The sequence below is a fragment of the Dendrobates tinctorius genome, unplaced genomic scaffold, assembly GCF_039654945.1.
Source record: "Dendrobates tinctorius isolate UK_male_01 unplaced genomic scaffold, ASM3965494v1 ptg000199l, whole genome shotgun sequence".
Taxonomy (NCBI): domain Eukaryota; kingdom Metazoa; phylum Chordata; class Amphibia; order Anura; family Dendrobatidae; genus Dendrobates; species Dendrobates tinctorius.
The window spans coordinates 4899938-4924977 of record NW_027361866.1 but is presented as its reverse complement, the minus strand read 5'-3'; the positions used below and the strand labels follow the sequence as shown (position 1 = coordinate 4924977).

General features: G+C 42.4%; 1 protein-coding gene across 1 annotated transcript in view; it reads left to right on the top strand.

Moving 5' to 3' along the window:
- Positions 1-5181: 5181 nt before the first annotated feature.
- The window catches only part of ERBB4 (erb-b2 receptor tyrosine kinase 4), a 1457122-nt gene continuing 1437263 nt past the window's right edge, over positions 5182-25040 (top strand). The window contains exon 1 of the mRNA XM_073553209.1: positions 5182-5598. Within this exon, the coding sequence (XP_073409310.1) occupies positions 5493-5598 (106 nt within the window). The 5' untranslated portion in view covers positions 5182-5492. The remainder of the gene's footprint in view (positions 5599-25040) is intronic.

Sequence of the window (25040 nt, the reverse complement as noted above, 5' to 3'; positions counted from 1 at the left end):
CAGAAAACCAGAGAGGTTGGCAACTAAGCGGACTGCAGACCCCTGATCCTATCCACACAACTAGCAGTAGCCGTGGAGCATACCTACGATGATCCCAGACACCTCGGCACAGCCGGAGAGCAAACTAAGCTTAAAGCAAGAAAGGGGAAATCTAAACTGCCCAAGAGCAGACCCCAAAGGAATAGACAGCCCCCAAACATATATTGTCGGTGAGACAAGATGAAAACACAAATGCAGGTAGGAAAATAGACTGAGCAAATGATGGGGCCCACACTGACTAGACAGGACAGGAAAGGAAAGACACTGTTTGCAATCATGCAAAAAAACCCTGCAAAAAGTCCAACACGTCTGATGCACAAAAACACTGAAGTTGAACGACTTCGCCCCCACTATATCAGCACTCTGGTATATTCTGAAAGCAAAGCAAAAAGAGACCAATATAGCAAGGGACAAAACAAACTGGCACAAGCAGTAACATATGTGCGGTGATTCAGCACAGCCCCAGCCGGAGCTGGCTGACCCGCACAAAGCAGAGATAGACAAAACCAGATCAAATGCAAACAGAAAAGCAAACGAACCACTTAGCTGAATCATGCAGGGACAGAGCAGGAGACATCAGACCTCTGAAGGCACAGGAAGAAAATCACCAGCAGAGATAGAGGGAGTGGGCTGTCTTAAATCTCAATCTGAAACCCCAGATCTCCAATCGTCATCCTCATTATCAGGTGGCAAGCCTCTGTCAATCAGATCAGCTCCATTACCTCCAGTAACCACCAGAGGGAGCCCAGAAAGAGAACTCGCAACCCCTCTGTCAATATGACCAGCTCCACTACCTTCAGTAATAACCAGAGGGAGGCCAGAAAAAGAATTCAAAACAGGACAGTAGTGTGAGCATCCTCTACTTATCTCAGCACCAAGGGTATTTCCAGTATTACATCAGAAAGAAGGGGATGACAGTAGTGTGAGCGGCCTCTTCTTAGCTCACCACCCGTTCTATCTCCAGTTTTAGATCAGAATATTCACTGTGTGTATATTATCCTACACATATAGGAAGGGGCAGAGCTTCCAACTCCACGTGCTCACCGGTGTAACAAGATGGCAGCCATTATATTGTACTATACCAATTACCTCCCTAAATTAAACCAGTGTGATTTTCTAATTAAAGGTATTTAGGAATTATTTTTAATCAAACATATTTTTTTCTATTCTCAGAGAATTCCTTTTAATAAAACACCTGAGCACCTGGACAGCACCTAGCAACAGTGCGCTCTGCAAGGAAAAATGTTTGCAATTCAGAAATGTATCCTGGAAATTGTACTTCCTTAGCACACAACGCAAACACGCTTTCTTCAGCACTGCTCAAGGTGTGCAGAGCGGCAGTGGAGAAAATCTCTCTTAGCAGAAGACTTCACCCACTATAAGTTCATGCTCAAAACCTATAACTCTGCCCTTCATCTGGCCAAACAATCCTACTTCACCACCCTCATCACCTCACTATCCAACAACCCAAGACGACTTTTTGAAACCTTAAACTCCCTCCTGAAACCTAAAGTACAGGCCCCCATCACCAACCTCAGCGGTGAGGATCTGGCCACTTATTTCCTAGAAAAAATCAACCACATCCATCAGGATATCTCAGCCCAATCTCCTCAGTGTCTGGATCCCCTTCCCTGCCGCACCTCAAGCTCACTAGACATCTTTGAGCCTGTTTCAGAAGAAGAAGTTTCCAAGCTCCTCGCTTCTGCTCGGCCTACAACCTGCAACAGTGACCCCATTCCTTCACAGCTCCTGCAGTCTCTCTCACCAGTGGTCACCACTCACCTGACTAAAATACTGTATTTAACCTCTCTCTTTCTTCAGGTATATTTCCCTCCTCATTTAAACATGCCATCATAACCCCTTTACTTAAAAAGCCATCCCTGGACCAGAACTGCACTGCTAACTACAGACCTGTCTCTAACCTTTCCTTCATCTCTAAACTCCTGGAACGCTTGGTCCACTCCCGTCTAATCCGCTATCTCTCGGATAACTCTCTTCTAGACCCCTTACAATCTGGTTTCCGCTCTTTACACTCTACTGAAACTGCCCTCACTAAAGTCTCTAATGATCTAATAACAGCTAAATCGAAAGGTCATTGCTCCCTGCTGATTCTCCTGGACCTCTCTGCCACATTTGACACTGTGGATCACCAGCTTCTCCTCACTATGCTCCGCTCTATAGGCCTCAAGGACACAGCCCTCTCCTGGTTCTCCTCCTACCTCTCTGACCGCTCCTTCACTGTATCTTTTTCTGGCTCCTCTTCCTCTCCTCATCCCCTTACTATCGGGGTCCCGCAGGGCTCAGTCCTAGGCCCCCTCCTCTTCTCTTTATACACTGCCCCTATTGGACAAACAATCAGCAGATTTGGGTTCCAGTATCATCTCTATGCCGATGACACCCAATTATACACTTCTTCCCCTGACATCACCCCTACCCTAATTCAAAATACCAAGGATTGTCTGTCTGCTGTCTCTAGCATCATGTCCTCCCTCTATCTGAAACTAAATCTCTCCAAAACTGAACTTCTTGTGTTTCTCCCCTCTACTAACCTCACTCTACCTAACATCGAAATAACCCTGGAGGGTTCAACCATAACTCCCAAGCAGCATGCCCGCTGTCTTGGGGTCATATTCGACACTGAACTTTCCTTTACTCCCTACATCCGATCACTCAGTCGCTCTTGTCACCTGCATATTAAAAACATCTCCAGAATCCGACCTTTTCTCACCTTTGAAACTGCTAAGACTCTTACTGTCGCTCTTATTCATTCTCGTCTGGACTACTGCAACTCTCTTCTGATCAGTCTCCCTCTTACCAAACTTTCTCCTCTCCAATCCATCTTGAACGCGGCAGCCAGGGTCATATTTCTGTCCAGCCACTTCACCGATGCCTCCATCTTGTGCCAGTCATTACACTGGCTACCTATTCGCTACAGGGTCCAGTATAAACTCATCTCTCTCACCCACAAAGCTCTACACTGTTCTGCACCGCCTTATATCTCCTCTCTCATCTCTGTCTATCGCCCTACACGTGCCCTCCGTTCTACAAATGACCTAAGACTAACATCCCCCGTAATCCGAACCTCGCACCTCCGTCTCCAAGACTTCTCTCGTGCTGCTCCAGCTCTCTGGAATGCACTTCCCCAGACGATCAGACTGATACCTAGCCCTGACCTATTCAAGCGCGCTTTGAAAACCCATCTCTTCAAACAAGCCTACCACATCAACTACTCAGCAAGCTAACTTTGCCCTGTTCCCTCCTTCCAAATATTATTCTGAATCTGCACCCTACTATTCATCTGTCTCCACACCCTCCATGCACACGATAACTGCACTTGATACTTGTCTATTGCACTTAAACACACGGGCTGATGACTGGATCATGCAGCTTTATATGAAAATCCCTATTATAATTGCCAGACCTGATTAACAAGCACTTCTCACCTACTGTGTCCCCCCATTTCCTTGTAGATTGTAAGCTTGCGAGCAGGGACCTCACTCCTAATGTCACTGTTTGAATTGTCTTAACTTGTATTGAATTTATTGTCTGTACATGTCCCCGCTTAATTGTAAAGTGCTGCGGAATATGTTGGCGCTATATAAATAAAAATTATTATTATTATTATTATTATTATATGTTAGTGAAAATCCATCAGTTGCCTACTTAGGAAAATCTCTATAATGAAATATTTCATCTGCAACTTAAATTTTAATTATTTGTTAAAATGACTCAAAGTCCTTTAATTAACTGCAACTACTTTCTGTCCAAAGCTCATTAGTGAGTTAGTGAGTACATCCAATGTGGATCTCGTCCACCCGAAATAAAATAACTAGAGTAAATTGCTCCAGTTCGTCAGCAGAGGGCGCTAGCCTCTGAGAAATGCCCAAAGATTGAGGAGGCTGCACAAGGTAGCGGTGCTCAAAAGATCTGTTCAAGTAGCTCAGAGCCACTTCAGCCTCTCCCCCTCCCCAGACAGAGCACAATCCCGGACTGTATAGGACCCAAATTCAGTAAACATCCCCCGTCTTGTGCCTTCTACTGCTTTTTAACAGTCGTAAAATGCAGGTTATTTTGCATAGCAGAATCTTTTCCCCACAGGCAATATTCCAGCCATTTTTCAGTCCAGATTTGACTTTTCTTTTCACTTGACGGTATCTTATATGGACAGACAGAAAAACATTGCAAAAGATCAAAACAAACATCATTTCTAAAAAGATTTAAAAAACCGTGTATACTCCATATACTCCTCCTGTTGTGAATGGAGCCGTGGGTGAGTGGCCTGCTGTGGCATGGCATGAGCCTCCCCAGGGCCAGGAGAGGAGCCAACAAGCCACTTTACCACTTTACTTTGCCCAGATTATTTAGGTGAACGCTAAGGCAGAAAATTGAATCTTTTCCCCAGGAGAAGAAAAGCCTTGCCTTATAACTGGGGTCTCCATGAGTATGAGTAACCCTTAATGTACTGTTAAGAAGCGAGGGAAAATAACTGGGGGAGCTCAGTAACCCTGCGGATTGGCTCCTCTTTCCTCCTGTACCACTCGTGACTTGTAATGTTTAAGATTACTGCACTTGTTTTTATTACGTATGCCTTGGAATAAATGGCGCTATAATAATAAATAAGAATAACCTTAGGTGAAATACCCACATTATAATAAATATAGACAACTTCTAAGTTAGTACAGCACCGGACATTTGCATCTCTTTTTTTGAAGCGCATTTGTAGATAATCTTTCCTTTATTTGCACAATATAAATTATTATTATCATTATTATACATAGGATGTACTTTTATATGACACTATGAGCAGACTAAATAATAATAATTATAATAATAACTTTATTTCTATAGCGCCATCATATTCCGCAGAACTTTACATTCTAACCAGTCTCTGTGATAAAATAACAATGACCTTTTCATCATCATCCTTTGGTCATGAGTCATAGGCTAGAGTTGACCAGTTGCGCCCCCTTCGCTGCCCACTACTCTGCCGGTTGCCCCCCTCTTCCCGGCATGTGCTGTCCTGACTGTAACAGGCAGGAGAGACAGGTGCAATCTGCATTGTGGATTTCAAGTTCAGCAGCACTGCCTTCTCCAATCAGCTGCAGAAAGTCCTAGGAGTAGGCGTTCTTGTTGTCCGAGGCGGGGAGGTCCTATGTGGCAGCTCTCAGCTGCCCGTACAGCTTCCCATATGATTGTATGGAGCAAGCAGCCTTCACCGTGCACTACACAGGCACATACGTTCAAGGCTTTGACAAACACTAGGACTTGACATAAAGTGAGCAGAATATACAAGGCGAAGAATCCAGTGTATAGAGGATACCCAGCTGCTTGGAAATAACTTTCCTGTCACTGTCAGAAGAAGCCAGGAGCTCCTGTCTGACACTTAGACATACTCTGAGATTTGGGAGGGAAGGATATGCCCCTGGGACATGTAATTTTGGAAAGGATTTAAGATGACCTGCATCATAAGGATGTGTGGAGCTAGTCAGCATCTCTACCTTGGATGGCTGGTCGTGTTGTGGGCACTTGGAGCACTTCAGGGGGCATGCAGCCAGGCAGGTAAGTGGCACAGATTGGCATATACAGCATGTGTTGGACATGTGTAACCTGGGAGATCTTATTTCCAAATCATCTCCAATTTGACCCCCTCTACCCGTCTGTAGTGAAGCATCCACAAAAGGGGCAGACCCCTGGGCACACACGCCGCTGCGATATTCCTGGCACACGTCCGCTGCTTCCTTACACATTTCTGTGGGAGTTGTCTCTTCTTCATCTGTTTGACAGCTGAAGAGAAATGATAGAAGAGCTGATGTTTCATTGTTGATGAAGGGGTTAATGCATACCAGGGGCTTCGATTGTGAAATGTCTATAGACTTGTACGCTTCATTAATCGCAATGCCATCATATACCCCCAGACTCTGTAGAATGTATATATCATTTCATAAAACCATTTCGGTGTTGCCCTGGCATCTATGGCGCATGATAAATTTACAGGTCATGTCTGCCCGGTCCACCGGTGCCCATACACCCAGAGCTCACTGTTTACTAGTAACATGCCAGGTACTGGTTACATGCCAGGGGGACTTACTTATCCAGACTGGCACCATGACGTGGAGACACATGTGAATCCTACCGTGCCACAAGGTGTCTTCACATATTTTTTAACATGCTATCACTTCAACCCTTTAGGTGTTAAGATATCAGTCCGATTTTATCATGTATTCCACCTGCCAAATATTTTCTCATGTAAAGTCACAATTAGAGTGATCACAATGCAGATTAGAGATTTACCTGCTCTCTAATTGTGATTTTTGGAAGAGTCTGGTAACAGGTGGCTGTTTGTGCTGTGGCATACAGGTGTGCAGCCTACCCTGAGATATCACAGGGCAATGACAGGCCATGCTGTGTGCGAACTGCTCTTCATTCCTCTTCCTCCTCTGTTTGTTGTGTATATTCTCACTTCTGGTCATGCCTGTTTGACTGGCTCACAAGCCTTTGCACTTGTGTCTACTCATGTGATGGGCCTGGCGAAAGGTACGCAAGAGTGCGGGGACAAATGCTTTCTACGGGATGGACATTGTAGTCTTTTTAAGGAAGTTCAATGACCATTAGATGGAAGGATGTGGAAAAGTTTGGTGCCAATGTAAGGACCAGCATAAGTGTAGGTCAAGATTCATATAGCTAAGGTCTATCTCTATCCCTCCGACCGTCTATATCTGTATAATTATCTAATCTATCTACTTTCTTTCAATCATCTATGTATCTAAAAAAAAAGAAAAATTGAAGCAGCTCTCTTCTGTAAGCAAAAGTTGCTGCAAAGCCTCCAAGGTTTTCACTACAAGGAAATCCCCAAAATTGGGGGCAGCACCCTAAAGTTTGATGGTGGAAAAACAGATTTTAATTCGCGCATGCCCATTTTTCCTCCATCAAACTTTGAAGTGCTGCCACCATTTTCTTTCTATCTATCTATCTATCTATTCACTCCAAATAAAGGCAGCACTCCATGGTAATTGTTTCCAAGTGGTAGTGAGTTTTATTCAGCCCACATATCAAGGCAACGTTTCGGCTCAACTGAGCCTTTCTCAAGCTTGAGAAAGGCTCAGTTGAGCCGAAACATTGCCTTGATATGTGGGCTGAATAAAACTCACTACCACTTGGAAACAATTACCATGGAGTGCTGCCTTTATTTGGAGTGAATATTGAAATTGTGGCTGAAAACGGGACTTTCTGCCAGGGGCCAGGCACCCGAAGTTGAGTACTGTGCTGTTTCCTTTTTTCTATATATCTATCTATCTAGCTATATACACATCTTCCTTCATCCATCCCACTCTATATATTGGAACACTTTTTTTTACTTTTCTTCCCATTTATTATCTTTTAACCTTGTGATTTCTTTCTTCGCCCATGTGCGTTAGAACTAAAGGCACCGTAAATTTCCGCACCCACATAGCCCGCTGCAGTTTGTGATTGGACCCTGAAGCCAGACATGAATTTACATGCGCATTATTTTAATTGTAAAATCTATATTGCTGATAATGCGCGCAGTAAATTAGACGTGCTGTAGGTTACAAGCCTCCAGTCGTACATCATGACACACGGTGTGTAAGCATTGCTGTGTGACTAGACTGCACGCCGTGCATTGCCAATATCATGTCCAGGACTTCAGAAAGGTCCAGGTGTATTTATATTCCTACTAGAGTTATCGTTTCATGCCAGGAGTCCGTATGTAACCGCCATTGGCCTCCTTCCCTCCTGTTTATTTGCACACGGGCTGGCCTGATAACTTACTAGTTTATTTTCTTTTAATGGGATGTGTAATGTGTACACATGGTATTACACGTGCAATGCACTTGCAGGCCTGTTGGTTCACAAATCTCTTCTTAAATCCGGTACCTGGAGCTTTTTCCTTGAATATTTGGTGTTTTATATGACATTTATTTGCCTGATGTTTTTTTTTTTAACTGTGCAACCTGCTCATGATGATCTTTGGAGGCCCTAAACCACTCGGTGGTCACATCATCCCCCAGTCTGGCATGGGCAGAATTTCGATATTTGAAGAGTTAAGTGAAAGACTTAATGAGTGGCATTGAAAACCCTACCCTGCTCTTTTAACTCTTTAATTCTCGCTCAACCAGACGCTGTCACTTAATGGGTTCGGCATTGTACAGGCGGCCTCTTCGCTGTGGCTGAAACTTACGACCTCGGAGGTCTATCATTGTGTTGTGGCTCAGTGTGCTGCCTCTTGACACATGACCTCATAGCTTCTTCATTTGTAATGTCAAGAGCCCTTTCCTTCTAGGCCTCTTTTTTTTCTGTCTTACTAAGTCCATGGTGTAGAAATAAACTTGTCAAACGGCCTTTTACATACCCAAAATATCCCATACCTTCACTAACTAAAACGATCCTTGCTGGTTATCAGGGCAGCATAATGTGAAGCAGCATTATTTTGGTTCATTTGTTGTTAACAGTTGCTTAAGCAAATGAAATTATGTTGATTTCTGGAAGACAAATGTAAGTTTTTGCCTCTCGAACAATTGCACTGAAATATGCAAATGTTATCAGGTGTGTGCACTTACCCACTAAGCATCCTAGGGACACAAAAATCATTATAACTTGTCTGTGGCACCGCTTGCATTGGGTCACATATTCCAAAATGTCTTGTGATCCGCTACGGATCCCCGTCTGTCACGCCATCCATCCCCAAATGGGCACGGCAGCGAAGCGGTTAAACCCCATATCATTAAGCCAGATAGCAAAATATATTCTAGTTGACTCTCTGACAGGTGAATCCTGATATCTAGGAGCGGATGATAAGAATACATATGAGGCCCACGCTGGGAAGATGTGTTTATTCCTTTGGTCTTACAAGGATTTGGAATTTTAGCTCTGTTCTTTTACAAGCCTCTAATTTGGCTGCAGCAAAGTTTGATTCACTGATTTATTTAGCAGCACTTTTATATAAAGGGTAGAGGGAGTGTGGTGTCAGAAAAGCCTGTCACTGTATATATATAAAGTACATACTGTATATATTTATTAATATATATATTTACATATTTATTTACATTTATATATGTGTATATATGTACATATACTTCATTAGAAAAAAATTGCATATATACAAGTGTATATATGTGTGTATTTATATATTGTTTTATTTTTGTGTAATATATTTATTAACATATATATATAAAGACACACACCTCAGACTAGTATATACTTTATGCACTGTGCATGTTAAGGACACATATTTTATGTTGTGCTGGTAATAGACTAAAAATAGTATATATATACATATATATATATATATATATATGTTGGTATATATGTATATACATTACGCTCACTTATGTTTTTATACCTGTAAAGTACATTCCAGGAGCTATGTGGTGACACCTTTGCTTTTTTCCTTGTATCTTTACTTAATTTTTTGCATTTTTATTCTTCATTACGCCAGCATACCGGCACAAACCTAACATAAAACATATTACATATTATTTACCCGATCATTCGGTGACAATATACATTTAAATGTAATTATATTTAGCATTTGCATTTCTCTTTCACGAACACTAAAGAAAACCAGAAAATTTTCCTTTCTAAAAATACCCGGAGATTTGACGTGGGCTCATTATTAGCCCGTGACAGATAACACCAGCAAATAATACACTTTTGTTATTGTACAAGACAGGCTTTTGTGGCTGGCATTGTGCAGCAAGACTGAATGCACAATCCTTCGTACTTCAGAGGCCGCTTCAGAAAATGTCTCTGTTCTGTGGAAGCACATTAGATTATGTGCAGTAGAAATAGTATCCAAACAATATTTAGAAAGGGATCATTTGCCTGAAAAATCCAAATGTGGCTAATGGAAACGGGAGAATTTTCCTTTTAGTAAATGTCGCTCCAAGCGGAAATGTGAAATTCTATAAAATTCTAAAATAAATGAATTTATATCATTCTTCTCGCCCTTTATGGCTCATTAAATTGAGTCAGAATCAATGTTTAAAAGTAAAAATAATCTTGGCAGCTTTATCTACTCTTTACATTTGTTCTCTAGGATCTGAAAATTTTGGAAAAATTTTAACAAAATCTATTCGACAGTTGCCTCCTTTTTGCTCATTGGTATTAACAGTTTATTGACTGGAGAGGAAGCAATTCATTGGATTTTGCTTTGTTTTGGTATTTTCCCGACACTCAAAGCCATCCCCCACCCTTCCAGTTAGCAGACTGTTATAAAGAGTTTGTTTGGGTCCAAATGAGAAATTAAGTGCAGATAAGCAAACCACACTGCCAGAGGGCGACAAGATGTTGAGTGAATTGCTTTTAGATGAAACAAATTAAGGAACGAGAGAAGACAATCTGCTTCTTGCATTAATAGACACGTTCAGTGTTCAGAGGGGAAGTGACACATTTTTTAGATGCCAATTTTATTTAAAAAAAATTAAAAAAGGTTAGATTGGTCCCTTATGTATGGGCGGGACAGAAAAGAGATAGGTCAATAATATACCAATATTAGTGTATTAATGTTTTTGGAATGGCAGAACCTGGAAAATGAATTCTTACAAATATCTTTACATTTATAATATTTTACATTTTTTGATTCTTTAGTTTTTTAATATTCATAGCAAAAAAAAAATGTGGGTCTAAGGGGCTTTTTACCTTGAAAATCTTTTAGATTAATTCCAATAATCATCCTCTTCTTTGGATAGTTTTTTTTTTTTAAATTCCCGGGACCTTACAATCTAGTTAGTGTAATAGGCCACATTGAAGAAAGCAATAACAAGTCCTAAGGGTGACTCTGAAGACGCGTGAACACTAAGGATCATTCATAGTTGGAGGGATGATGTCGTAAGAGCTGCAACTTGATTTAAGGGATTTTGCGCCTGGAAAAACTTCAGTGGGAAATCCCGAAAATGTACATATATACGAAGAGAGGAAACAGTTTTGTATGCAAGAAAAGGCTAGTTCAGTAAGAGATTAAAGGGAGAGTATTCAAAAAAGCAGAAAGTCTATGCAGTTAAAATGGCACAAAAGATATACAGTATCTGGCACGGATGCTCATCGCAGGGCCTAGAAGTGGTAATCACAGGTCCATTGACATCTATTCTATAGCTTCCATTTTCACTTGATACATTCCAGAAATGGCATTTTCTGTATAGAGAAACATACGTCTATTACAGCACATGTCATTCCCCTAATGAGAAAGACATTAGATTTTTAATTAAAACAAATTAAAAATGATTTATAAAACCTGTGTATCAATAAATCAGAAGGAACAGGTAGAAGCCATGATTGTTAGTGCTTCAAAAAAATCAGCCCCTTAGGAATAACAACCAATGGTAGTTTTGACACCATCTTGTTGATGCATAGTAGGAGACATTGCGTTTGCACCCAAATTTTGGCGCCGTTTGCAAAATTTTCTGATCTTAAGTACCACTGCCAAATTTATCAATGTTGTAAGCCGTTTTATACCCCATTTTTTAGTACCATCATCAAAGCTTAAATATCTCAAGAAAATAGAACACCGTTAACTTTTTGGCTCTTAATATAACATATTTATGATTGCAGTCGTACATAAAAGTCACAGAAAAGTTCCATATTCTAGACTTGTTTTAGTTGTTTTACAAAAAGTTTTGGAACAAATACATTTATAGAAATACATTACAATCTACGACTAAGAACATCTTCACTGTGTCTATATGGTCACATTGGCAGCAATGGTCATGTGCGATGTTGGCACATCTTCCCTGGAGCCAGGTGACCAGACTCCCAATAAGGACCATCAAGTGACAATATAGGAGTAAGGTGAACACTACTGATACATGTCATTGCTTCTTTTGGATACCCAAGAATAATAGTAAAAGGAGTTGTCTGAGACTTTAATATTGATGATCTATCCTAAAGCCCCGTTACACACTGCGATATCGCTAGCAATATCGCTGTAAAGTCACCGATTTTGTGACGTAGCTGCGATATTGTTAGCGATATCGCTATGTCTGATACTTACCTCCGACCGGCTCCCCCGCTGCTCATCGTTGGTCACACGAGAAGCTCCTGGATCATTTCTCGTCGTCAGCTTCCTGCTGGCTTCCTGTGGCGCCGACGAGCGACGCGTGGACGTGGGCGGGAGGACGTCAGGATCGCCTCGTCTGACAGGTAAGTAGCGACCCCCGTCCCCAGCTGCCTGTGTGGCAGCTCACTAGCGACCACTTAGCGATGCACCAGCGATCCATATCGTTGTCGGGATCGCTGCTGCATCGTTATGTGTAACGGTACCCATAGGCACCCACACTGATCAGCTGTTCCCTGTGTTGGCACCAGCCAGAACTGCTCAGTTATGGACCCGTACAGCTTCATCGACTGTATATCTGCCCCTTATTCAAATCATTAGGGGGTGGATGTGCACTACCCGGCCATGACCACCATTTCATTAATGGAGCTGTGCAGCTCTGTAACTCAGCTGTTATAGTCACCGCCAACACAGTGAACAGCTGATTGGTGGGAGTGCCGGTTGTCGTACCTCAACTGATCAAAAACTGGAATAATCTGGAATACTGTGTCCAGTTTTGGGCACCACATTTTAAAAAAGACATCAACAAACTGGAGCAAGTTCAGAGAAAAGCAGCCAAAATGGTGATCGGTCTGCAAACCATGTCTTATGAGGAACGGTTGCAAGATTTGGAAATGTTTAGCTTGCAAAAGAGAAGATTGAGAGGAGACTTAATAGCTGTCTATAAATATCTGAAGGACTGTCACATTGTAGAAGGATCACCTTTATTCTCATTGGCACAAGGAAAGACTAGAAGAAATGGGATTAAATGGAATGGGAGGAGAAACAGATTAGATATTAGAAAAAACTTTGACAGTTAGGGTGATCAATGAGTGGAACAGGCTGCCACAAGAGTTGGTGAGCTCTCCTTCATTAGAAGTCCTCAAACAGAAGCTGGACAGACATCTGTCTGGGATGATTTAGTGAATCCTGCTTTGAGAAGGGGTTGGACCAGATGACCCAGGAGGTCCCTTACAACTCTACCATTCTATGATTCTATGATAACCTATCCTAAGGATAGGCCATCAATGTTAACGCCCAAGACAACCTCTTTCATAGAAATTACTTATCTCTAATTTTTTATTTTTTTTGAATGATTACTCTCACTACAATAAAAATGTATTCTCACCTTCTAATCTCCAGCTGCTCCTCTTTTATTGGTGGTATGTGTACTTCCTGTTCTGTTACTACATATTGTAGATGTGACTGCAATAACCAATCCCTAGCTGTAGCGGTCATATATCCATCCTGTAAGAGGAGCACTGAGACCAGCAGGGACTTTGAAAGAAGCAGAGGGGATCAATGGTTGATGATCTCCTTTAAGTGCCATCATTTTCTTAAATTTAAGCCTTAAGCTACAGTAATCTAAGAGTTGAGTCTATTTAGCCTTTAAAGTTCAACTGAGGCCCATCCCTTGATTTTTAGGGCCTTCATTTAAAAAAAATCAATTTGGAAACAATGAAACTGTCAGTTAGTAAAACTATCTATTGTGTATGGAGAACTTCAGACAAACCTATTATCTTTCTTGTAAGCTTATTAATAATGAAGGTGTACTTTATGCCACATTATACGGTAGTTAGCCAAACACAGCAGATGACTGTCGGACAAACAATGCTTCTACCAATCGCTTAGCTTCCTTCCATCTTGCCTGATTCTCCCATTCACAGGAATGCTCGTTCGACCAAGTGCTCCTGTGTTCTCTATCAGAAAGCAGTCACCAGAAATTTCTACCAGTGGCTTGTCTCCAAGAGAACAAAGTGATTGGCATACCTAAATTAGACATGCCTGATTGACATATTCCCCGACAATCAGTTACCGAGGGTCACCATACACAGTGGATTATAGACCAAATTCATTGATATAAGTGGGTTTGTCCGACATTAGTCTATTGTGTATGGGGGCTTAAGGTAAGATAAGAGAATAGCTTTCTGATACCTATGTACGGATAATACAGAATAAGTTACTGCAGTCTCTACTGAAGCCTACAACTATGGTGATTTATGTACTATTATACTGACAATAAATAAGGGAAGATAGGTTATGTTTAAGATTATAAACTCTAAAACAATCAGGCTATTCAGTGTTAGTTACTTGTATCACACTGGTAACTCCCTCTTTTATTTTAAATAATCTCTGGAGGCAGAATTATCTTCCAGGTAGAGTCCTACCCAGAGCCTGGAAAAGGTCATTTATAAACAGTGATAAAAGATGATTTCTCAACAAGGCATCTGATATGAGACATACAGGTAGGACTTTTCTCAGCAATCTATAACCTGTATGCCCATATTAATAGCTTAGAGAGGTCAAATGTGGTGACAGATTCACATTAAATGGCTATTGTGTATATCTCCTTGAAATAATAGAGAAATCTAAAATAAAGATTAGTGAGGTAGACCGTACTATGAAGGTCTATAATAGTTTAGAAGAAAATACTGTAATTTAATTTAAATTGGTTGGATTGCATCATATTTGCTGCATGAAATCCGTCACTGTCAACTCCACTATATAAAATGAATAATTATACATAAACTTTGATATTGTTCGGGCCAACTGTACTGGATAATCTGATATGTTGTGAAAATTATTATCTTTTATTGCGTTTGGCCCATTTCTTTATTTCATTCCTCCCAAGGTCCTTTCTTTCTTTGCTTCCTTCCCTGCTTCTTTCCTTCCTAATATCTTAACTTTCTTTTATTTTTAATTTTACCTTCTTTTCCTTCTTTCCTCCCTTGCATTTCCTTTTTCTCTTGTTTTTCTTCCTGCATTCCTTCTTTCTTTCTTTTCATTTTTACTTTCTGTCTTCCTAACTTCCTTGCTACTTGCCTTACTTCTTACTTTTCCTGCCCATTCCTTCTATTTTTTCACACCTTTAACTTCCTTCCTTCCCTCCTAACTTCCTTCCTTCCTCTTATCCTTTCCTCTCTTATTTCCTTCCCTCTGCTCCTCCTTCCCTCCTAACTTCCTTCCTTCCCTTTTTAATTCCTTCCTTCTCCTTCCCTCATAACTTCCTTCCCTCTCCTCTTCCTTCCCTTCTAACTTCCTTCCTTCCTCTTCCGTAATTGTTAGCCACTACTAAATATATGTTAACCTTCCAGCATTAATTTCAACACTGTTCCTAAATCTTCATCGCCTTTTTTTGTCTGCATATAAATATACCTTATTCACTTATCTCTTAATTTTGGACCAGATATCTCTAAATAGTAGATTATATTATTAGACCAAATGATAATATATTATACACCATAATTTAATGATTGATTTTTGTAAATTTCCTTTAAAGGGAATCTGTCACCTGGTTTTGGCGGGCAATGAAAACGAGGTCGGTCCGGTCCGATGGGTGGTGTTCCCGATGTGTGCCGCCTCCCCATTCTTGGCCGCCATCCGCAGTTTTTTGAGGAATAGGAGTAGAAGTCCACCATTTGTTGTGCGTGCGCTAAGTATTCTTGGCTAGCGTACGCACAGTATGCTTTGCCCAACTGCGGGCAAAGCCGAAAAGCCTGACTGCGCATGCGCCGGTTAACTATGCCCCGGAAGTATATTGCTGTGTTCCGGGGCTTAGTTAACCGGCGCATGTGCAGTCAGGCTTTTCGGCTTTGCCCGCAGATGGGCAAAGCATACTGCGGGTGCGCTAGCCATGAATGCTTAGCGCACGCTCAACAAATGGCGGAGACCTACTCCTATTCCTCAAAAAACTGTGAACGGCGGCCAAGGATGGGGAGGCAGCACACATCGGGAACACCGCCCATCGGACCGGACCGACCTCGTTTTCATCACCCGCCAAAACCAGGTGACAGATTCCCTTCAATACAAATTCAATTTTCTGTGCAATGTTTTACTTTGTGATTTCTTGTACTTTTAAGGTCCCTTTACATTTAGCGATGCACCAGCGATCCCAACCATGATACGACCTGGGCAGGATCGCTGGTGCATCGCTAAATGGTCGCTAGTGAGCTTCCACACAGGAAGATCTCACAGCGATGCAGCAGTGATACAGCGGACGATACTTACCTTTCAGACGCGGCGATCCTGACGTCCTCCCGTCCGCGTCCACGCGTCGCTCGTCTGCGCCAGCAGAAAGCGCCCGACGGGAAATGGAGCTGCGCGATCTCGCGCGATCAGCGATGGACAGCGGGGGAGACGGTCAGAGGTAAGTATCACACATAGCGATATCGCTAGCGATATCGCTGCTGCGTCACCAAATCGGTGATGCGTTAGCGATATCGCTATGTGTAAAACCCCCTTTATCCTGTTTATTTACTTTTCCTTGTAATTCCCCAATAATGCATTTTAGACATCTTATGGTAGAACCACACAATATACTCGGCATCCAATTTTTTTTACCTTTGACTTAAGTCACGTCATTCCCCAAATAAACTAAGATCACCCTCCTTCTTTTCTGTATAGTTTTCTGCCTTCCTCATGGTTGACTGAAAGGGCAAATACCCGCTGCTTAGATTTATTTCAAACTCAGAATAAAATGCATTGATCCAGAATAAGATCACTGTCTCCCAAGGCCAAATCTCTCTTTAGTAGAATCTGTAATACCCTTAGGTGAGATGCTCTGTTGCTTACACTCTTCAAAGAAGAAAGGAATTTTATTTTTATTCTGCATTTCTGCTTGTGCAGTAGGTACGCCATTTTACATAGCTATGGGATAAAACACCTCAAAGGATTTTAAGACGTCTTAAGGTTGTTCTTTGAAACACCAGCGTTGGGTGATTATGCAGGTGTGTTCAGGTGCCATGGGTCCCTTGATAGTGTTAAATGCTTCCTTCATTAAGAGCGGAGCAGCTCGCGATTTTCTTCTGAAGATGCATATGAGAACATATTGTTTATTATATCAGTGCAGATGTTTGCACATGCTCATTCAATAGCAGAACTTCGGAAATCTCTAGAATGCCATTCTTCTCCGTATTGTCAGTAAGAAATGCTTGAATTACTTTCATCTATAAGGTTAATTATCCCAGAGGCCCAGAAAATTACAACCTTGTTGAAGTCAGACAATAAATTAGCCTAGTGCTAAGCTATAACTATAGACGAACCATTTGCTCCAAGCGTGTTCACACATTAGGGTTAATCGTTCAGGCTTGTTTACTCGATTGGAGATTCTGACCAAACCCAACAGAAACAGGAGTTTTTACCTTTTATTTCCAAATCAGAATTTATTTCATGGATGAATGTCCCCATTTTTCTGTCTAGCATCTAAACTACTAGTGAGACTTGGCGATGCAACCATAAAAGGCTGCTTTAGATTCGTAAGCTTAGTTGAATTGGTGGTTTTAGAATCTCGCCTTTGACTTTGTATCTCTGCTTCAAGAATCCGTTCCTTATAAAAACATTGGACAAGATAAGTTATTTTTTGCTTACTCATTGCTTGTAAGTGAATGCCAATGACTAGATAAAAGGTTGGGTTTTGACAAGGGAGGATGATAATGACCATTGACTCATAAGTTGGCGATGATAACGAGAGGACAATGGATAATCAATGAAAGCTTAGTATGGCAATGGAAGCAGGCAAAGGAGTAACAATTCTGTAATTCCACACAGCTATTTCACATTACTTAAGTTCAAAAAGTAATAATAGACTTTTCAATAGAACATCAAATGTAATGTCTGCAGTGTAACGAAGCCTGTATTGAAGCTTAGTGGGTACAGTTTGGCATCAGTTATTTAGCAATAGAATCACCCTTCTGCCCCATCGTCCTATGTCAGTTTAAATGTTTATATAGGGGGAGACTTCATCCTTCAGAAGTGGAGCTAGTCATTAAAGGGAGCCTATATTAAGTGACTTGGCACTCAACTTAAGTGATCAGATAATTTAACGTTGTCCACACTAGTAGTAAGCAAAACGTTTCGGTATTGCATCAGACCTTCATCAGTTACAGACTAAAGTAAGGTTATTAGGTCAGGTGGACCAATAATCTTGGTTGAAGATCACTAGATCATTAAACATTCCATGTCATGAAAAAGTAGGGCAAGGGTTGTCAGACCTGTGCACATATAGGGTTAAGTGCTCCGTGCCTCAGTGGCATGTGTGGATGCAGTGTCAGGACCAGCAGCAGACACTGCGTCCACACATGCCACTGAGGCACGGCGCACTTAACCCTATATGTGCACAGGTCTGACAACCCTTGCCCTACTTTTTCATGACAAGGAATGTTTAATGATCTAGTGATCTTCAACCAAGATTATTGGTCCACCTGACCTAATAACCTTACTTTATTCCGTAACTGATGAAGGTCTGATGTAAGACCGAAACATTTTTCTACTACTAGTATGGACAACATTAAATTTTCTGATCACTTAGGTTGAGTGCCGAGTCTCTTAATATATGTTAATGGTGTGAGAACCTACTTTGGCACCTACTAAAGCTGTGCACACGCTTATCTATTAAAGGGAGCCTGTCACTTGATTTATGCTAACGAACAGCATAACTCAGAGTCGGGCTGTAAGATTGCTGCCAAGTATAATTTTCATTGAGATGCTCACAGAGTAAACATATTTTGAAGACCTGGCCGAGGACCATAGGTAGAGAGAAGACTAGTCCAGTGCTGCTCCAGGCTAGCTTCTCCCTGCCCGCTTCAGGTGATTGACAGGTCTCTTTCAAGTGTGTACATAGAGACCTGTCAATCACCTGGAGCAGGAAGGGGAAAAACACCAGAGTGGTCTCATCTCTCCATATGATCCCTGGACAGATATTCATACCAAGTTTTCTCTGAATTGCTCCAGCTGCATTTCTGGCTTCAATTGCACAGCAAGACACTGATTCATGCCGGCCGTGATTTGGGCAGCATGAATCAACTGACAAGTTACATTAAACTCACAAAAATGTTTTCTAATATGCCTCTTTTGTGTGCCTTGATGTCTGTTTCTTATACAGTATATTAGGAACATTGTTAAAAACACTTGTTTTGTGATTATCTTGCAGTGTAAACAGGCTGCAGATCACACAATACACGAGCAAATCGCTTGTACATCAAGTGAAATGATCTTTCGTGCAGTACAAAGAAATTTTGGTTAAACAGGATATCCGAGACTTTATAAAAAAGATAAAAAATGTACCTAAGCGCTAATAGGCAGGTAATTGCACAGAGCACAGAGTGGTCACTCTTGCCGGGGATTCACTGATGTGACAGGGCGGGACTTCTGACATTATTCTGACTGACAGCTGACTCCCCCAGATAGACAGCGGAGATCTGGCTGTCAATCAGAATGACATCAAAAGTCCCACCCCATAGACAGAGTGGAGCAGCAAAGAAGCCGTCATCAGAGGCTTCTGCATCCTCTGCAAGAGCGGTCTGTAACTGTTCTGTGCTGGGGAAGAACAGCGCCAGGCACAATGGGCCGGAAAGTTGAAATAACCTGTCTGTTAGTGTTTAGGTACATTTTTGTTTGTTATAAAGTCCTAGATGCCCCCTTTAAGTATGGTGAAATGTTAACAAGACTCGTGTTGCCGAGGACAATGGCAGCCTTTGAACACTGGACATTGCGCATCGTTTACTTTGATCTCCCTGGGTAAACAGGCATTTAAAGCTGGAGTCACACATAGCGACTTACCAGCGATCCCGTCAACGATATCAACGTGTCAGGATCGCTGGTAAGTCGCTATGTGATCGCTGGTGAGCTGTCACACAGACAGCTTCACCAGCGATCAGCACGCCGACGCCGAGGTGAGGAGCGAGCTCGGGAGCAGCGGACAAGTGTGCCTGCTGTTCCAGTCCTCCACCAGCAGAGGGAGCGCCTGCATCCCCGGCCTCTCCTGGCGGTGTCCTGTTGCCTCCTGGTCCCCAGCGTGAGGCGGCGGCGGCACCGTAACTAACGTACACATCGGGTATCCAAGGGACGCGCGTCCCTTGGATACCCGATGTGTACCTTAGTTACCAGCTGTTCGCTGGTCTCCCGTCTGTCACACGCAGCTATGCGTGCTGGCCAGCAGGAGATCAGCGACAAAAAAAATGTCCAGAGGTTTCTTGCAGCGATCAGCAATTCCGGCGGGGGGGCCGGTCGCTGATCGCTGTCACACACAGCGATCTCGCTGGTGAGATCGCTGTTGTGTCACAAAACTTGTGACTCAGCAGCGATCTCGCTAACGAGATCGCTATGTGTGACGGGGCCCTAAATGTCTGCCGATTGGTAAAAGTTTATGTATCAGTGGTCATATCATGCCTCTGGCCGATCAGCCTACATAAACAGACTTTTAGCCCTTTTATTATTAGCCGCTAAAAAATACTACGGTCATTCTACAGTTACAGTCATGGCCAAAAGTATTGACACCCCTGCAATTCTGTCAGATAATATTCAGTTTCTTCCTGAAAATGATTGCAAACACAAATTCTTTGGTATTATTATCTTCATTTAATTTGTCTTAAATGAAAAAACACAAAAGAGAATGAAGCAAAAAGCAAAACATTGATCATTTCACACAAAACTCCAAAAATGGGCAGGACAAAAGTATTGGCATCCTCAGCCTAATACTTGGTTGCACAACCTTTAGCCAAAATAACTGCGACCACCCGCTTCCGGTAACCATCAATGAGTTTCTTACAATGCTCTGCTGGAATTTTAGACCATTCTTCTTTGGCAAACTACTCCAGGTCCCTGATATTTGAAGGGTGCCTTCTCCAAACTGCCATTTTTAGATCTCTCCACAGGTGTTCTATGGGATTCAGGTCTGGACTCATTGCTGGCCACCTTAGAAGTCTCCAGTGCTTTCTCTCAAACCATTTTCTAGTGCTTTTGAAGTGTGTTTTGGGTTATTGTCCTGCTGGAAGACCCATGACCTCTGAGGTAGACCCAGCTTTCTCACACTGGGCCCTAAATTATGCTGCAAAATTTGTTGGTAGTCTTCTGACTTCATAATGCCATGCACACGGTCAAGCAGTCCAGTGCCAGAGGCAGCAAAGCAACCCCAAAACATCAGGGAACCTCTGCCATGTTTGACAGTAGGGACCGTGTACTTTTCTTTGAATGCCTCTTTTTTCTCCTGTAAACTCTATGTTGATGCTTTTGCCTTAAAAGCTCTACTTTTGTCTCATCTGACCAAAGAACATTCTTCCAAAATGTTTTAGACTTTTTCAGGTAAGTTTTGGCAAACTCCAGCCTGGCTTTTTTTTGTCTCGGGGTAAGAAGTGGAGTCTTCCTGGGTCTCCTACCATACATTCCCTTTTCATTCAGATGCCGACGGATAGTACGGGTTGACACCGTTGTACCCTCGGACTGCAGGGCAGCTTGAACTTGTTTGGATGTTAGTCGAGGTTCTTTATCCAACATCCGCACAATCTTGCGTTGAAATCTCTTGTCAATTTTTATTTTCCGGCCACATCTAGGGAGGTTAGCCACAGTGCCATGGGCTTTAAACTTCTTGATGACACTGCGCACGGTAGACACAGGAACATTCAGGTCTTTGGAGATGGACTTGTAGCCTTGAGATTGCTCATGCTTCCTCACAATTTGGTTTCTCAAGTCCTCAGACAGTTCTTTGGTCTTCTTTCTTTTCTCAATGCTCAATGTGGTACACACAAGGACACAGGACAGAGGTTGAGTCAACTTTAATCCATGTCAACTGGCTGCAAGTGTGATTTAGTTATTGCCAACACCTGTTAGGTGCCACAGGTAAGTTACAGGTGCTGTTAATTACACAAATTAGAGAAGCATCACATGATTTTTCGTACAGTGCCAATACTTTTGTCCACCCTCTTTTTTATGTTTGGTGTGGAATTATATCCAATTTGGCTTTAGGCCAATTCTTTTTGTGTTTTTTCATTTAAGACAAATTAAATGAAGATAATAATACCAAAGAATTTGTGTTTGCAATCATTTTCAGGAAGAAACTGAGTATTATCTGACAGAATTGCAGGGGTGTCAATACTTTTGGCCATGACTGTATATTTTACAAAAACAGACCTCCATATTATAGTATTAGACATCCAGGCGTGTACAGGATATGCAATGTATTCCACGAAAATTGCTTTTTATATTCTTAACCCATCCCATAATTTTAAAGGGATTGTTAGTAAAATAAGCCAGTAATTGTTACCTTATAGTCATGAATTTGCAACAACCGACCATGAGAGGGCCTACCTGGGACACCCAGATACTCTGCTGGATTGTAATGACTGGCATAGAAATTTTCAATATCAAGTTAAAAGGAAAACATAAATATTTATGCATCTAGGAGTAGAAATATCCATTGTGGCGTATGCTCTCAACTGTCTAATGCTACTCGTGCTGATGAAAATAATGAGAAGATAAATGGTAATTGTCAGCTGTCATCAGCACGGCAGGAGTTAAATGTGCCTAGTACTTCCAGCACAGAAAGGTATGAAGTCTTGTCCTGTAACAGGAGGCTGACACGTATTATGCCTCCTGCGCAAACTGTTTTGATTGCTGCTTAAATTAGCTTGCTGCGAGCAGAGGAGTCGAATGCACCGTGAGGCACGTTACGAATATCGTGCTGCAAACTGGAAGCTCGATACCTGCTATTTCGTGGGCTGCCTCAATGCTGATTCAGCAACTTTACATCTTGTACACAAATGGAAAAATGTTGGATGTGTATAGAGAAGATCATAATTATGCGTAACAGATGTCTCCAAAATATGCAGCGGAGAGGCCAGTACAGTATCTGGTTTCCTGATTTGGCAGCATAACTGTGTCACATGCCTCTGGGTCGCCCTCCCAGGGCTGTGGGATACTCGGTACCGGGCCGGTATGGGCGGGATGTGTCACAGCAGGGGTGACCCAGTCTGTGGCCCTGGGCGCCAAATTAATAGGGGAAGTTGAATGGTGGAATGTAGTTAATGGAATAGTTTGTGACGCCACCTGTGGTGTTCGGCAAGTGAGATGTTAAGCCGACGCTGCATGCAGATCCACTGGGACTGATAGTATGGTGCAGCAAAGATGTAAAAGCTCCCCACAGGTGAAGCTGTAGTCCCAGGGCAGTGTAGATGTGGTTGGTACGGGGATGTAGCAGTGCCGGAAGGGTAGGAATAGACAAAGACACAGCAGGGTGCAATTTCTGCACCTTTACTTGATAAATGCAGTCCAGGGTCCTGATTACAGAAGGTACTGGAGCAGGCTAGCTTGGAAGCAGCTCCGGGATTCTCTCTCAGCAGATGGGCTGTGCAGTCTCCTTCTTAGCGCCTTTAAGGGTGAAGTACTCCTAGTACTGAGTTACACTGAAGTTCCTCCTAATTCTCTTCTACTAGCACTCCTCGTATGGCAGACAGCTGTAGCCGCTATTCCTCTCTTGGCTCACTCTGTGCTGTTGTGCCTCCGAGTCTTAGATGGGAGTAGGGCATTTACAGCCTCCTACTCCTCTGGTGTCTGTTGCAGGACCATTAGTATCCGTACAACCGTGGAGACCAGGCTCCAGTTCATGCGCTCTCGCTGTGAAGGAGCTCTCTTTCCTCAGCTCAACCTCCAGCTTCTCTCCACACATCTGCACACGTGGACCTCCTCACACTAACTGACCCACTCCTTCCTCTTGGCCCTCAGAGAGCACTCCTCCCTTCAAATCCGGTTCAGAGTCCCCCCTGCTTGCCTGGAGTGGAACTGTGTTGCATGTATAGGTTAACTGCGAGAGAGACCCTTCACTGCTTCCAAGCATGACATCACCCTCCCTGGAGGAAGACAAAGCCACTGTGGCGGCCATACTCCTGGGGGCGCCACACCTCTTCATGGTTTGGGGTTTGAAGCTAAAGAAGTCAAAAACTGAATCAGCCATTGTGTCTGCAAAGAAAAAAAGGGATTTTCCTCTACTTTCCCAATAGCAGCACAGTGGCTCAGTGGTTAGAAATGTAGCTGCGCAGAGCTGTGCTGGGGTCAAGGACGACATCTGCTGAATTTCTATGTTCTCCCTGTATTTGGCTGGGTTTCCTCTCAAAACTTCTGCTTTGAAAAGTCCCCAAGCTTTTGTGACTCTTGACGTATTCACCCTAGCTTCTTCGAGCTCCGCCAAAATGAATTCAAGATGAGCAGTTGTATTACTTTCACCAGAAATCTTACTCTAGTCGATGAACTGGAGTAAGATTTCTGCCATGGCACATAAGGAGGCGCATGCCGTTCATCAGATGCATTCATTCATTCATTCATTATGAGAAACTTGCTGGTCTTGATGAATCGGGGCCATAGTGATAAGAATTTTGATTGTGAGCCCCAACAGGGACAGTAATGATATAGTCTTTAAAGAGCTGTGGAATATGATCACACTATATAATTAAGAAAAAAAAGAAATGGCAATCCCCTATTTACAGACAAACCATTGACAATAAGGGTATGCTGATAACTGCCAGTTGTTTCCAATTTTGCATGGGGTGTATAGCAGTATGACCCAGCACATGTAGGGAGGCCAAATATTTTATTTGATCCATTGGGTTTTCTTTATGTATGTCGATTATTACTGCATACTCCATGTCATATCAAGGAACCACATAGTGTAGTGCAGCAGCATAGCTAGGGGTACAGCTCAGGGGGACAAAAGTATTGAATGGCTCCCTATCCGGGTAATCATGTTGACAACTATGGGTATAGAGGAACCTCAGCAGATGACCGCACTGTTACTGAAAACCTCTATATTAAGAAAAACACTGATACTACCGCCATATTGTGATCATACAGTGGTAGATATCAGTGCTGCAGAACATGTAAGAGATTACAGCACAGTTATAGATGGTGACTTACAGCTGACGTTCTTTCTGATGGAATCGTTCACTTTTTCCATCATTTCCGTCTGGGTCAGACTCTAAACTGTCCACCTGTATAATGTACTTAATATAGGATCATCATCTCTGTGCCGGACTGTAGAGCTGTTTCACCGGAGGTCCTGTCCTTCTCCGACATTCATGTATGTAATAATGCAGAAGGGAAGCTGAACACGTACTGGCAGATTTCCCCCCAGATTATAGTTGATTGCTAGGGGGTCCCAGCAAGGGGGAAACTTTATGATTAGCATGTTGTT